The sequence below is a fragment of the Cervus elaphus genome, chromosome 33 (genome assembly GCF_910594005.1).
Source record: "Cervus elaphus chromosome 33, mCerEla1.1, whole genome shotgun sequence".
Taxonomy (NCBI): Eukaryota; Metazoa; Chordata; class Mammalia; order Artiodactyla; family Cervidae; genus Cervus; species Cervus elaphus.
The window spans coordinates 10,170,406-10,185,878 of record NC_057847.1 but is presented as its reverse complement, the minus strand read 5'-3'; the positions used below and the strand labels follow the sequence as shown (position 1 = coordinate 10,185,878).

Below are 15,473 nucleotides of genomic sequence, written 5' to 3'. Positions count from 1 at the left end.
CAGGTTTGAGACATACTTTTTCCCTCAAAACATACAAATAAAAAGAATACAGAATCCAAAGATTATGATAACCCAGACCATTTCATTATTGAAGATCTCCTAAATCATGCCTAATATCCATTTCTTATCCCATACCCACCACCTCAATCCTTTTGTTGTCTTCCCGCATCTGCTGTACATATTTGCAGTTAATACCAGCTGGATGGCTCCAAGCATTTCCTTTCCTTAATCCAGTGTTGGAAAAAGAGAACATTGTTTGTAGGAATGATTTTAGTATAAAAACACAGTTGAGCAAAATTAGGAAAATAACTGGTGATTGTCAGATTGGTTTGTTTCTTTTACCTTCCAGTTTTCATTCACTTGGGTTTAAAAACAAGAAAAGTATTAAGCTTGGCAAAATTACCCAAGAAATGGAAAATAACCAAGAAAAGGAACCCCCCCAGGCTGTGTTTTGTAGAGAGAAGAAGCCACCCTTTGCTTCTAAACCAGCCCATCTGGCTCAGAAGAGAGAGATCATAAACTTCTGCTTGGATTTACCACTTTAGGCTTTTGTTTATTTTGTTTTCACTCATAATTTTGGTGGTGGTGATTGTGAGAGTGAAAGCTAGAGGCTGATATACATTTATCAATTTCATAAGCATGTGATATCATGGATTTTTTAAAAATAATAAACTTGTATCAATTGAACTCATAGGGAAAAAGTATTTGATTTCCAAATAGTTTATTATTCACCATTGGAGGATCGTTTTCAATGACCTTGAGAGTCTCCTTGTGAGACTACCTGGTGTCTTATGAATTGCAAGTGAGGCCACATATTCATATGTTCTCATTTTTATCCTGTCCTTCCCCATCATGGTGAGGTGGCTACAATCCTAGGCGTATTTACCTTACAGCCACCTGGAAGGAAGCCAGCAATGTCATTACAGATGGCCGTGTGCCCAGACTATCTTAAAAAAGCATCATCTCTGTGACTAATTAAGTTTCAGGAAGGGCGATGTTCGCTTTTATATTAACAAGCATTTTGAAAAGGCTGAGAGCAGATATGTTAGAAGCAATCTTCTTAAGAGTTCATGGTTACATTTAATTGTCCTTTAGTTTCTCCACTCCTGAGTTTGGAAAGCCATCTGCTGGATTGGGGATATTTTGGGCAGGGGGAAAAGGAGTTGATGTTTGCATGTTTTGTATTTCTACTAGTGCCTCATTTTTCTTTCTTTCTTTCTTTCTTTTTTTAAGGGTTCTGTACATTGGTCTGGCCTGCAATACAGCTCGCTATATTTATATTTCCTACCTGGAAAACGCCTGGACTGTTCTGCCCATGGAAGTTCTTCAAGGTAAGTTAATAGTTGGAGTTAAGATTATTTTTCTACCTGACTGAGTTGTGACTACATGATGCCTTCAGCATCTGACTCTGCAGAGGAAGGGCAGGCGCACTGTTTTGTGTGAGTTTGAAATGCTTGTGACGGAAGACGTGACCGCACCGGGGCTGGCTCCTCGGTCCCTCTGAGTGTTCTGTGTTTGCAAGCCGAACACAGTTGGATCATTTCCCACACCCTGTGATTCAACAAAGCCAGAGGAACTCGCGATAAGCTCTTACCTGCAGTTGTTAGGTGTGCACATCCAGAGGTGGCTTTAAATATAAGAGGATTTAGATTTTAAAGATTTTGGTGTTTTTGTCGATTAACTAATTGATAAAAATGTTTGCCATAATTATTTTATTTCTTCAGTTACTTTGATCACAGCTAGTGATTTGTAACTAAAGCTTTACAGTCAGACTGTTGTTTTCCCGTGAGCCTTTAAAATCTTTGCTCAAATATCCTGACCTGAGTTCTTCTCTTTGCTTCACTGGACTGTTTCCCTGCAACATGTAACTTTGAAAAAAATTTCTTGCTGTGTGGTTTAAGAACGGTGAAAACGTAAGATTTCTATTCATTAGCTCTATATAATCCAGACTGTATCCTGAGAAGGTCTGTTAGCAGCTTGGCTGTTCCATTTGGTGATTGGTATTATGATTAAAATAAAGGTTCAGGAAAACATCATTGGAATTGAGGTCTTCTGGGACCACCCAGGCTCCTAAATCATTAATTGGACCAAATAATCTGTGACTATATACAATTTCATTAGCTTTATTGATTGCTGTTATCATTTCACCTAACCCTGAAGATGCAAATACAGTACCATCAACATAATTCTCTATCATAATGTAGAAGATGAAAGATTCACAATTATATATCTAAATGAAATGTACAAAATGCAAAGTCATTCATCAAATGCCATCGTTTCAAGAAAAAAAATTATCCTAATTGAAAGGTGACATATTATATAGTCATATGATAATTATGAAATTCAAGTATGTACACACTTTAAAGATGTTTTTCTCAGGTCTGATGCAGTGGTATAAATGATGAAAACAGATTCTGTTTATAAATGTATAGAAAATAGAAAATGGAAATTTGGTCTATGGTAGGAAATTGTTGTTTGTAATCATGAGAACTCTTGAAGAGTCTTAAGGCGGAGCATACATCTCAGTGTTCTGTCATATAAGAAAAAGCACAAAATATGAAATGCAGGGAAGAAATGTGCAATGATAACAAGATATATGCAACACAGTTCTTAGGAATTCCACCTCTAATTCCTACTCTGTTCTACGAGGAGGATGCTCACCTGATTTAACTACTTTATTGGTATGATATCAGGTGCAGACCCTTAACTAAGAAACAGAAGAAACAAAAAATGGTATACCTGTCATAATAATACATGCATATACTTTTTTCTCTCCTTTTAATTTAATATGAATTAGATGAAAAAAGATGGTTTGCATTAGTGACTTAAGAAAATAGAGCTAATGAGAGAAGTTTTTAAAAAAAAAAGATTAAAGAAGATATTTATAACAGAAGAATTTTATAAGAGGGAAGAAAACAAATGCTGTTGTGAATCAAGACACTTTTTTTCCTGTTAATTTATCAAAGACATGTTTAACAGCCAGCACAAGTCAAGCAGGATGCCGGGTGCTGGGAATGTAATTAAAAAACAATATATTAACTTAACCCTCAAGGTCTCGCTGACTGTTCTGGAAGGCAGATGCGTGAACACATACCTGCTACCCTGTGTGTTATGTAATTCCACCAGATTCGGTGCCAGGTAGCAGAGAAGATGCTGCAGAGAGGAAATGATCAGCTTTGTGAAGCAGAGAGTGGGAGGATGGAGATATTATTAAAAGATTCCCCAAGGAGATCATAGACGAGCAGGATGTTGAAGGGGGATTGGGACTCCAGCCGGGGACCTAAAGAGAAGTGGACGTGTTGGCTTAGAGCAGCGCCCCATGCCGAAGCAGCCTGTGGAGAGCAGACTGGCCTCCCTGGGAGCCCGTGGGAGACCCTAGCGGGGGCGCGGTGGGTTTATCCTCGGCTGCTGAAGAGGACCTGGTTTTATAAACTGTACTTACGTGCCTCTCTGGGCGGTCACCCTTGCCTCCTGTGGCAGGCTGCAGTTTATACCTCTGTGTTTGATTTTGTTTGACCTTGTGCCAGCAGAGACCTAGTTACTGATCTGAAGTAAGTAAAAGGCGGGGATCTGTAAATACAGAGAGCCTCCTCGTCTAACAGGGCTCTGGGACTGGCTCCACAGGGCTGTCTGTGTCTAAGCCTGGAGGGGACGGGTCCATCCCCAGCGGAAGTGAGGCCTGAGTGTCCTGGCTGTACACCAAGACTCCCTTGCCTTTGTTTGACCCGTGCCTGCCACGGAAAACAGTGGATTATCTATGTGGAGTAAATCCTGTGCTTTAGGAACACACTTCTGACTGAATAGGGTTGTTTTCCAGGCTGGATTCTTCCATATTTGCAAGGCTTGTCCAAATGACTGTCAAGGCCTGGTGCTGTAGGCAGCTCTAGTTGCGATGCAGTCAGACAAGAAATGATGACAAAGCAGGGAACGATTTAATTACAGGCCAAGCCCGTCGTTCCGACAGATGCCCCGTAGCCCCGTGCCAGGAACTGCTCCCTGACAATTTCCAAAGACCCAGCCATAGGAGGGGAGGGTGGGGTGGGGGTGGGGTTGGCTTTCGTCCCTAATGGTCAGGACAGCACTTCCACTCTTTCATTCCTCCCCCGCGCCACACGAGAGGGTCTTCTTAAAAAAAAAGAGGTGAGGGCTGGCTCCTCATCGTCCCTTTCACCCCTTGCCTCGTTCCCCAGACACCATGAGAACCAGTACCGTCTGAGCAGCCAAAGGGGAGGGACACAGGGTGTGTGTGAACCCGTATCTCAGGCTGCTCCCCTCTTCCTTTCTGGGGCTGCCTGTCACTGATGGAGGGGGGTGCCTTATGTCCCACACTCCTGGAAGCTCTTTATCATCATCTTAGCGTTGGGCTCCTCAGGCCATGCTGGTAATAATTGGCAGATGGAATGGGGATAAAGCATATTTCTTCTCCTCTAGGCCCCTAGGAAGGAGGACATGTGGGTAACTATTTGGGGATGGAGGTAAGACTGTTGGACGCTGTTGGGGATTACGAGCACGTTTCTTTTCCATGATCCTTCTCACATTTAGTAGCCAGTGTCTCTTGCAGCAAGCACGTTATTCAGTAGGCAACTGGTGCTGCCATATAAAGAAGCAGGATGAGACATCCCCTGCTCGTAAGGAGGCTGTGTGCTTTAGTAGCTGAGTCCTGTCAGACTCTGACCCCATGGGCTGTAGCCCAGGCTCCTCCGTCCATGGGATTCTCCAGGCAAGAATACTGGAGTGGTTTGCCATTTCCTTCTCCAGGGGACTTTCCTGACCCAGGGATCAAACCCGGGTCTCCTGCACTGCAGGCCGATTCTTTACCCACTAGTATTCAGTAGTAAGGAGACTGTAATTTATTTTAAAAAGAGATGGTGAGTCGGAGTGCCTCAGAGCATTGCTGGTTGCAGTGGAGGGGGTGGGATAGTTTATACTTATTTATAAGATCTCATTTTCAAAACCCATAGGTTTTTCTCCTTTACTTCTGTATGAGAAGCATTTAAATATATTCTTGATTGTGAGCAGGCGTATACACTTTTGATAAAAATCAAGGTCAAATTTGCTATGCTCATTTTTATGTGGGTGTTAGTTACAAACCCTTGCAAGACTTATAGATGAATGTGATCCAGATTATTCTTGCTTTTAAAATGTGTTTAAGGAGAGTAAGGCCAGGCCAGGGCTGCTGTAACTAAAGAGGACCTTTTGTGGTTCTCACATTAATGGCTCAAGCCCTGAAGGGTGAAAGTGAGGTCTGTGTCGGTTCCTTGTCGGCAGGACGCTTGATCAGTAAGATGCGGGTTAAGATTTTGATAGAAGATAGTTTTTTAATGTCACCAGTAGGAAGGCTTGAACTGACATTTATGAAGCTTTTCTTTCTTGTTTAGTACGCCTGCTCAGCCAAGTGAGAATCACGTTTCCCCTCCTCTCATGTTCTGGTAGAGTGCAGAAGAATTATGAAAGCATTAGCTATGCGGTCCTTATCTGACAGTGGAAATTCTAGCTGTGATTCTAGGCTGCTATCATCCATATTGGAAGTTTTCTGTCTGACTTAACTCTTGAAACACAAGTAGCTTGTCACATGAATATATAATACATACAGAATGCTCTTGGTATTTCAGTGGGTAGACTGACATACAGAGATCATTGATGTTACTGTGAATTTTTAATCAGAAGAATCTTATAAATTATAACAGATTATTATAAATTATTCTTTATCGCTCCCATGCTTTACAGTTACTAAAAGTTCTTATTAATACATAACATCTTCAAAATAGACATTATTTTGTCCCTTTAGAATTTACTTTAAATACCTCCTGCCCCAAGAATGCTTTGCTGGCAAATTGCATCTGACATTTAGCTCTTCCTTTTCTGAATTGTTCTCAAACTTACGGACTATGTTACAGTTTAGCACTTACTTGTTACCCAGTTATTTTATTGAACAAATATTACTTCCTGACTTGGTTTTAACCCTTAAGTGCAAAGACCACATCTTACGCTTTTTGAATTCTCCAAAGAGACATGATCATAGGAAGACATACTATAAATGCTTGTTTTTCTGGTTTCACAGTCCCCTGAGAAATGATCTATAGTTGATGTTTTCTAATTATTAAAGCTTTTGAATAATATAGGCGGCTCTATCTCAGAGACTTACAAATAAGGGGAGGAAAAGCTGAAAACTAAATTTAAAAGTTAAATAGAACTGCCATATGACCCAGCAATCCCACTTCTGGGCATACACACTGAGGAAACCAGATCTGAAAGAGACACGTGCACCCCAGTGTTCATCGCAGCACTGTTTATAATAGCCAGGACATGGAAGCAACCTAGATGCCCATCAGCAGATGAATGGATAAGGAAGCTGTGGTACATATACACCATGGAATATTACTCAGCCGTTAAAAAGAATTCATTTGAATCAGTTCTAATGAGATGTATGAAACTGGAGCCCATTATTACAGAGTGAAGTAAGCCAGAAAGATAAAGAACATTACAGCATACTAACACATATATATGGAAGTTAGAAAGATGGTAATGATAACCCTATATGCAAAACAGAAAAAGAGACACAGATGTACAGAACAGACTTTTGGACTCTGTGGGAGAAGGCGAGGGTGGGATGTTTCGAGAGAACAGCATGTGTATTATCTATGGTGAAACAGATCACCAGCCCAGGTGGGATGCATGAGACAAGTGCTCGGGCCTGGTGCACTGGGAAGACCCAGAGGAATCGGGTGGAGAGGGAGGTGGGAGGGGGGATCGGGATGGGGAATACATGTAACTCCATGGCTGATTCATGTCAATGTATGACAAAACCCACTGCAATGTTGTGAAGTAATTAGCCTCCAACTAATAAAAATAAATGAAAAAAATAATAATATGCTAGCTTTTCCCCTAGGATGCCATCCTGCCATCCATTGCACATTTGTAAAAACATCAGTGCATCTCAATTATTTACTTATTTATGCTCCCACATCATCCTGTATATTATTTGAGACAGCTTACCAAAATATGCAATAATTCGGAAACCATACAGTGCTTAGCCTTGAATTAGATCATCTTGCCAGCTCCCCTCCCTGTAGGTCTGTGTCCTTTACACAAACTGCTTAATCCCTCACTCTAAGCCTCTTAGACTTTTGTGCTACAGATTAGGCTGAAATGAGTGTTAAATAAATTAACCAATGCAAAGTATTTAGCATATTACCTGGCACACAGTTAGCTTTCAATAAATGTTAAATAATATGCAATAAAGTAAAATAAAGAATTATCATAAAAATTAGGACCAGGGGAAATACAATTTAGAAGATCCTACTCTAAAAAGTTAAGTTGCAACTATGCATTAAAGCTTTGCCGTACACAAAGACAGAAATATAGATCAATGGAACAGAATAGAAAGCCCAGAGATAAATCCATGTACCTATGGACACTTTATCTCTGACGAAGGAGGCAAGGATATACAATGGAAAAAAGACAATCTCTTTAACAAGTGGTGCTGGGAAAACTGGTCAATCACTTGTAAAAGAATGAAACTAGAACACTTTCTGACACCATACACAAAAATAACTCAAAATGGATTTAAGATCTAAATGTAAGACCAGAAACTATAAAGCTCCTAGAAGAGAACATAGGCAAAACACTCTCCGACATGAATCACAGCAAGATCCTCTATGACCCACCTCCAAGAATATTGGAAATAAAAGCAAAAATAAACAAAAGGGACCTAATGAAACTTAAAAGCTTTTGCACATCAAAGGAAACTATAAGCAAGGTGAAAAGACAGCCCTCAGAATGGGAGAAAATGATAGCAAACGAAGCCACAGACAAAGGATTAATCTCAAAAATATACAAGCAACTCCTGCAGCTCAATTCCAGAAAAATAAATGACCCAATCAAAAAATGGGTCAAAGAACTAAACAGACATTTCTCCAAAGAAGACATACAGATGGCTAACAAACACATGAAAAGATGCTCAACATCACTCATTATTAGAGAAATGCAAATCAAAACCACAATGAGGTACCATTACACACCAGTCAGGATGGCTGCTATCCAAAAGTCTACAAGCAATAAATGCTGGAGAGGGTGTGGAGAAAAGGGAACCCTCTTACACTGTTGGTGGGATTGCAAACTAGTACAGCCGCTATGGAGAACAGTGTGGAGATTCCTTAAAAAACTGGAAATAGAACTGCCATATGACCCAGCAATCCCACTCCTGGGCATACACACCGAGGAAACCAGATCTGAAAGAGACACATGCACCCCAATGTTCATCGCAGCACTGTTTATAATAGCCAGGACATGGAAGCAACCTAGATGCCCATCAGCAGATGAATGGATGAGGAAGCTATGGTACATATACACTATGGAATATTACTCAGCCATTAAAAAGAATTCATTTGAATCAGTCCTAATGAGATGGATGAAACTGGAGCCCATTATACAGAGTGAAGTAAGCCAGAAATATAAACACCAATACAGTATACTAACGCATATATATGGAATTTAAAAAGATGGTAATGATAACCCAATATGCAAAACAGAAAAAGAGACACAGATGTACAGAACAGACTTTTGGACTCTGTGGGAGAAGGTGAGGGTGGGATATTCTGAGAGAATAGCATTGAAACAAGTATACTATCAAGGGTGAAACAGATCACCAGCCCAGGTTGGATGCATGAGCCCGGGTGCTCAGGGCTGGTGCACTGGGAAGACCCAGAGGGATGGGATGGGGAGGGAGGTGGGAGGGGGGATCGGGATGGGGAACACATGTAAATCCATGGCTGATTCATATCAATGTATGGCAAAAACCACTACAATATTGTAAAAAGTAATTAGCCTCCAACTAATAAAAATAAATGGGGGGGGGAAAAAAAAAGCCTTGCCATAAGTGACTAGTCAGTGAACAGTTTTTGAAAGTTACCTTTGGGGAAGTGAAATTTTTACCAGCTCTGCTATAAAAGAAGTTCTCCTGCGTGACTTGCTATGAGCAGATAGTACATAGTGTTGTTCAGTCTTGACCTTAAACACACGCAGTTTGTAGTGGCAGTCTTCTCAAACTCGTTTTAAAAGATATGCCAAGGGTGAAAAGAAGAGAAATGAAAAGCAAAGGAGAAAAGGAAAGATATACCCATTAGACTGCAGAGTTCAAAAGAATCGCAAGGAAAGATAAGAAAGCCTTCCTCAGTGATCAATGCAAAGAAATAGAGGAAAACAATAGAATGGGAAAGACTAGAGATCTCTTCAAGAAAATTAGAGGGAACATTTCATGCAAAGATGGGCTCAATAAAGGACAGGAATGGTATGGATCTGACAGAAGCAGAAGATATTAAGAAGAGGTGGCAAGAATACACATAGGAACTGTACAAAAAAGATCTTCATGACCCAGTTAATCACTATGGTGTGATCACTCACCTAGAGCCAGACATCCTGGATTGTGAAGTCAAGTGGGCCTTAGGAAGCATCACTACGAACAAAGCTAGTGGAGGTGATGGAATTCCAGTTGAGCTACTTCAAATCCTAAAAGATGATGCTGTGAAACTGCTGCACTCAATATGTCAGCAAAATTGGAAAACTCAGCAGTGGCCACAGGACTGGAAAAGTTCTGTTTTCATTCCAATCCCAAAGAAAGGTAACCCCAAAGAATGCTCAAACTACTGCACAATTGCACTCATCTCACATACTTGTAAAGTAATGTTCAAAATTCTCCAAGCCAGGCTTCAGCAATATGTGAACTTACAGATGTTCAAGCTGGTTTTAGAAAAGGCAGAGGAACCAGACATCAAATTGCCAACATCCACTGGATCATTGAAAAAGCAAGAGAGTTCCAGAAGAATATCTATTTCTGCTTTATTGACTATGCCAAAGCCTTTGACTGTGTAGATCACAACAAAATGTGGAAAATTCTGAAAGAGATGGGAAAACCAGACCACCTGACCTGCCTCTTGAGAAATGTGTATGCAGGTCAGGAAGCAACAGTTAGAACTAGACATGGAACAACAGACTGGTTCCAAATAGGAAAAGGAGTACATCAAGGCTGTATATTGTCACCCTGCTTATTTAACTTATATGCAAAGTACATCATGAGAAATGCTGGGCTGGAAGAGCACAAGCTGGAATCAAGATTGCTGGGAGAAATATCAATCAATAACCTCAGATATACAGATGACACCACCCTTATGGCAGAAAGTGAAGAACTAAAGAGCCTCTTGATGAAAGTGAAAGAGGAGAGTGAAAAAGTTGGCTTAAAATTCAACATTCAGAAAAATAAGATCATAGCATCCAGTCCCATCACTTCATGGCAAATAGATGGGGAAACAGTGGAAACAGTGGCTGACTTTATTTTTCTAGGCTCCAAAATCACTGCAGATGGTGATTGCAGCCATGAAATTAAAAGACACTTACTCCTTGGAAGGAAAGTTATGACCAACCTAGATAGCATATTAAAAAGCAGAGACATTACTTTGCCGACAAAGGTCCATCTAATCAAGGCTATTGGTTTTCCAGTAGTCATTTATGGATGTGATAGTTGGACTATAAAGAAAGCTGAGCACCAAAGAATTGATGCTTTTAAACTGTGATGTTGGAGAAAACTCTTGAGAGTCCCTTGAAGTGCAAAGAGACCCAACCAGTCCATCCTAAAGGAGATCAGCCCTGGGTGTTCATTGGAAGGACTGATGTTGAAACTGAAACTCCAGTACTTTGGCCACCTCATGCGACGAGCTGACTCATTTGTTAAGACCCTGATGCTGGGAGAGATTGAAGGTAGGAGGAGAAGGGGACGACAGAGGATGAGATGGTTGGATGGCATCACGGAATCAATGGACATGAGTTTGAGTAAACTCCGGGAGTTGGTGATGGACAGGGAGGCCTGGCGTGCTGCAGTCCATGGGGTTGCAAAGAGTCGGACACGACTGAGCGACTGAACTGATCTGAGTTGAAGGGTATAATAACTTCCCAGGTGGCGCTAGTGATAAAGAATCTGTTTGCCAATGCAGGAAATGTAAGAGACTCGAGTTTGATCCCTGGGTCACAAAGATCCCCTGGAGAAGGGCATGCCATCCCACCCAGTATTCTTGCCCAGAGAATCGCATGGACAGAGGAGCCTGGTGGGCTATAGTCAGTGGGGTCGCCAAGAATCAGACATGACTGAAGCAACTTAGCACACATGCAAGGGTATTATGCCAGCATGTGAAATTCACAAAGGCCCCCAAAACATTGGTGTGGTAACTATAGACCTTTTTTTTTTTTTTTTAAAAAAAAGCAACTTATAAGTCTTTTTTTTTTTTTTGCCAAGTGAAGTTTATAGAAGCTCATTTCTTCTTTCCACTTTCACTCATACATGGGAGTTAGTTTTCTCCATCCTCACCCAGGGTACCTTTTTTCCACAAATGCTTTTTCCTCACATCCCAGCCTGCAGGCCACTGCCTGCTGAGTTTCATTTCAGCTCTCTTTTGCTCAGTTGCCATTATGTGTCAAGCCCTGAGCCAGGTCCTGGCCTGTTCATTCTCTTCAGGGAGCTCAGTCAGCTCCTCCTTCAGGTGCATCCTACCCCCTTCCACCCACAAGACTGCAAGCTCTGCAGCGTTAAAGACGTGTTCTGTGTATTGTCACAGTCTCAGTGCGGAGCAGGGGCTCTGGCACCTAGTCTGGGTGCTCCGTAAGTGCTGGTGAAGGAATAAATGAAGCAGATTCTCGCAGCGGTTTCTTAAGTGTGTTCGTGGGCTTGGGAGCATTGATTGTCGCCTGTCATTCATAAAGTCACCTTCATGCGAGACGCAGAAGGTTCGTGAAGCTTCTACTAGGACCATTGTTCTTTGTGGGGTCCTCTTCTCTTGTTGGAGGGTCCCTTGCTGTTGGTGGCCCTGACTTTGGCAGAGACTGGCTTGCTGTTTACCTGCTCTGTCCTCTTCTTCGGAGACACAGGCCAGACTCCCCTTGCCTGTCTCCCTGGCGGTTAGGCATGAGCAGATGACTGATTCTGTCCAGTAGAACGTCAGCAGGAATGATGGGTCACTTCTAAACCCAGCCCGTAAAGGTTTCCCCGTGTCATCCTCTCCTTCTTCCTCTGCCGGGTACCACTGCCCAGGCAACTGTGTGTGGGGGACAGCAGTGAGCCCACCTCAGGGGCCCCGACGGACTGGGGAGCAGAGCTGTGCCCTCCCAGCCCCTGGCCCACTGGCCTTGACATGAGCAGGGAAAGAAAGCATGTAATGGGCGAAACCACTGAGGCTCCCAGGTCTGTCGCTTACCACGGTAGCATTGCCTTAGCCAGTACTGACTCCTTTTTTTATTGCCCGCCCAACAGAGGTTTTGTTTGGTTTTTCTTTTTGCTTGTGTTGTTTTTTAAAGAAGAGTCTCTTACTCATTTTTACCACGTTGATCTCTCAGAAACTTTTTTTAATCTCAACGTTTGAATGGTCCTGTGAACTAATTGAAATGTATGCATTGGTCCATGCATCCGAAAGCTTTGTCACAGTTGATTTCGTGTGCCAGGGCTAAAGGGATATGTATATTTTGTGGAGTAAGTGCCTGTCAGTGACAGAGCAAGAAAAACAAAGCAACCCTAGTTCCCCAGTACTTTGTCAGTTCTCACCCCTCCCTGCCGTCATGATGTGATTTCCCCAAGCCAAGCGGCCCTGTACAGAGAGCAGCTGCCTACTTGGCAAGAAAGGACTTTTTCTTGTTCATGCCTGCCATGTACTGTGGGCCAAAACTCAACAACCTTGAACTTCGTGTGGCAGAATCAGGTGGGAATGTTGCGTATTATAAGGTATAGAGCTCTCTGGGGCATATAAAAAACTTGATATTATGTGTGCTGTGAGCACTTTTAGAAGGGAGGGAAAGAAGGTAGTAAGAAGATACATTTTAAAAAATTGATAGGTTGTTGGGCATGTTTGATATTATCAATAAAACCTCTCAAATTAGATGATTACCTTTATTATAGAATAATAAAGAGAAGGAAATGGCAACCCACTCCAATATTCTTGCCTGGAAAACCCCATGGACAGAGGAGTCTGGCGGTTTCGAGTCCATAGGGTCACGAAGAGTCGGACACGACTGAGCAACTAACACATACTATTAGAGAATACTTTTAATAGTTATGAGGATGTACAGTTTATTTCTTAAGCACTGAAGTGCTTCAAATTCTGTCCCACTGATGTCTAAATCACTTTGGAGAAGGCACTTTGATCTCTGTGCCTTGGTTTCCCTTTTGGAAAATGAAGAAAAAAATGGTACCTATTACTAACAACAACAGATGAGATAATGCTATATAAAATACTTAGTACAGTTCCTGGTAGAGTAAGCTGCTGTAATAACATTATTAATGGAAATTATTGTTGTTGTTGTTGTTTAGTTGCTAAGTCATGTCTGACTCTTTTTGTGATCCTGTGGATGTAGCCCTCCAGGCTCCTCTGTCCGTGGGATATCCCAGGCAAGAATACTGGAGTGGGTTGCCATTTCCTTCTCCAGGGGATCTTCCTGACCCAGGGATCGAACCCACATCTCTTGCATTGGCAGGCAGGTTCTTCACCACTAAGCCCCCACAGACTTAAAAATTATCATTATTAATGGGAAAAGCTAAACATTAACCTTAATTCTTTCTAGTGGTTCAAGGTTATTGAAATGTAGTGTACGCACAAACAGCTAAGGTCCTGGCAGTAGGTGGTATGAAAGTATCTCTAAGTTTCTGTTAGCCTTGAAGGTGATCCTGAGGGACGCCAGTGAAGGTAAAAAAGGACTGAGAAGCTAAGTTCCCATGACCTGTGTGATCTTGGAGAATCACTAGTTGTCAGTTATCCTATGGTGTTGAATTACGAGTCAAACACATTTATTAAGCACCGGTTATGTGAGTTGGTGTTGAACTGCCACCTAAAATTACCAGTGGTTTGATGACAAGCAGTCAAGGAAGAGGAATACATATTGCGAGGAGAATCAGTTCATGTGCCTTTGTTACTATTATCAGTCAGAGAGGTAACATCTTTTTAATTGTGCTGTTTGATCCACCAACTTAGTTATCTCATATTACAAGGTTTAAAAATGGATGACTCTAGTATAAACGTATTTACCCATGCCACTGAATACATTAGCTTATTTCATTATATAGAGAATAATCATCTATTCCTTTTCATAGATATCTAATAAAAAGGCAAGCACATAAGAAACATTTTCTTTTTCCTGCTTATGATATCTCTTACCCTTTAAATTTTAAAGGAAAGTTGTTTTATACCTAAAATACAATTCTACAAATATGGAAAATGGTGGGGTTTTTTTTTTAGATTTCTAGATTGCTTTATGATTCAAAATTAGAGGACTAAAACACAAGTGTAGTAAAAATATTGGCAAGCATTTCAGATTACTGATATAATTACTAGAAGTTTGCATTAGTTTAAGAACAAGAACCACAACTCTACAATAGTCTTTTGTATAAAAGGTGTTGTTATCAACCGAGTGCTCTCTTGTAGATTTAGATTTGCTAGTTCTTGGAAGTAATATGGATTCTTCCATTTACATGATATTTTGAAATAAGGTGTTTCAGATAAACCAATTTTAATTCTATATCTACCTTGGAAAATGTTGGAGCATATAGACAGAATTGCTTTCATTCTTCTGCTTTTAGTACCAGAGAAAATTTTTTCTCTAAATACTTTACTGTTTTTTCATTCAGTTAAAGCCCTGAGTTGCTTTAAATAATGTAGTTTCCAATTATCTACTCAGTCCCCAAAAGCAATAAGGAAACTCTAGAATTCTAACTATAGAGAATTTTTTATAACTGCTACTTAATACCAGCCAACAAATTTAGTTTAAAAGTATCATAATTTTAAGTCATCCTGCTGGAAAATGCTTTCATTATCCTAAAAGACTCAATGTTTTAGAAAGCCCTTAGGACTGGACAGGAAAAAAAAAAAAGAAAAGAAACTCTTTATTATTGAAAGATTTTGTGTGTGTCCAAGCCTTCACATTTAAGAGAATAACTGCTAGAATTATATTTGATATAGAATTATAGCAAAAATACATTTGTTACCATTTGGTCACTTTATAAAGGGTTTCCCTAATGGCTCAGCTGGTAAAGAATCCGCCTGCAATGTATGAGACCTGTGTTTGATCCCTGGGTTGGGAAGATCCCCTGGAGGAGAGCATGGCAACCCACTCCACTGTTTTTGCCAGGAGAATCCCCATGGACAGAGGAGCTTGGCGGGCTACAGTCATGAGGTCGCAAAGAGACACAACTTAGCATCATATAAATATGTAGACCCATCTGTGTCTCCTTGTAAATCCTGCAATTGATTGCTGAAACATAGACATAACAATAGAGTTGGCATCACCATTAAAGTTAATTTAAAACCATCTCATGTGGTTTCATGTCTTTGATGATTCATCTTTAAGAAATGACTTCCAAAACCTATGCTGGTTATTAATTAGAGTTGATTTTGAATAAATTTCATTTTATTTATTGGAATATTTTTGAGGTTTTTCCCTTAGTG

At 40.8% G+C, this 15,473-nt stretch overlaps 1 protein-coding gene across 2 annotated transcripts in view; it reads left to right on the top strand.

The window, feature by feature from the left end:
• The window catches only part of MFSD6 (major facilitator superfamily domain containing 6), an 84,269-nt gene that overhangs the window by 52,819 nt on the left and 15,977 nt on the right, over positions 1–15,473 (top strand). For both annotated transcript variants that reach the window (XM_043894788.1, XM_043894789.1), the window contains exon 3: positions 1,234–1,331. In XM_043894788.1, the coding sequence (XP_043750723.1) occupies positions 1,234–1,331 (98 nt within the window). The remainder of the gene's footprint in view (positions 1–1,233; positions 1,332–15,473) is intronic.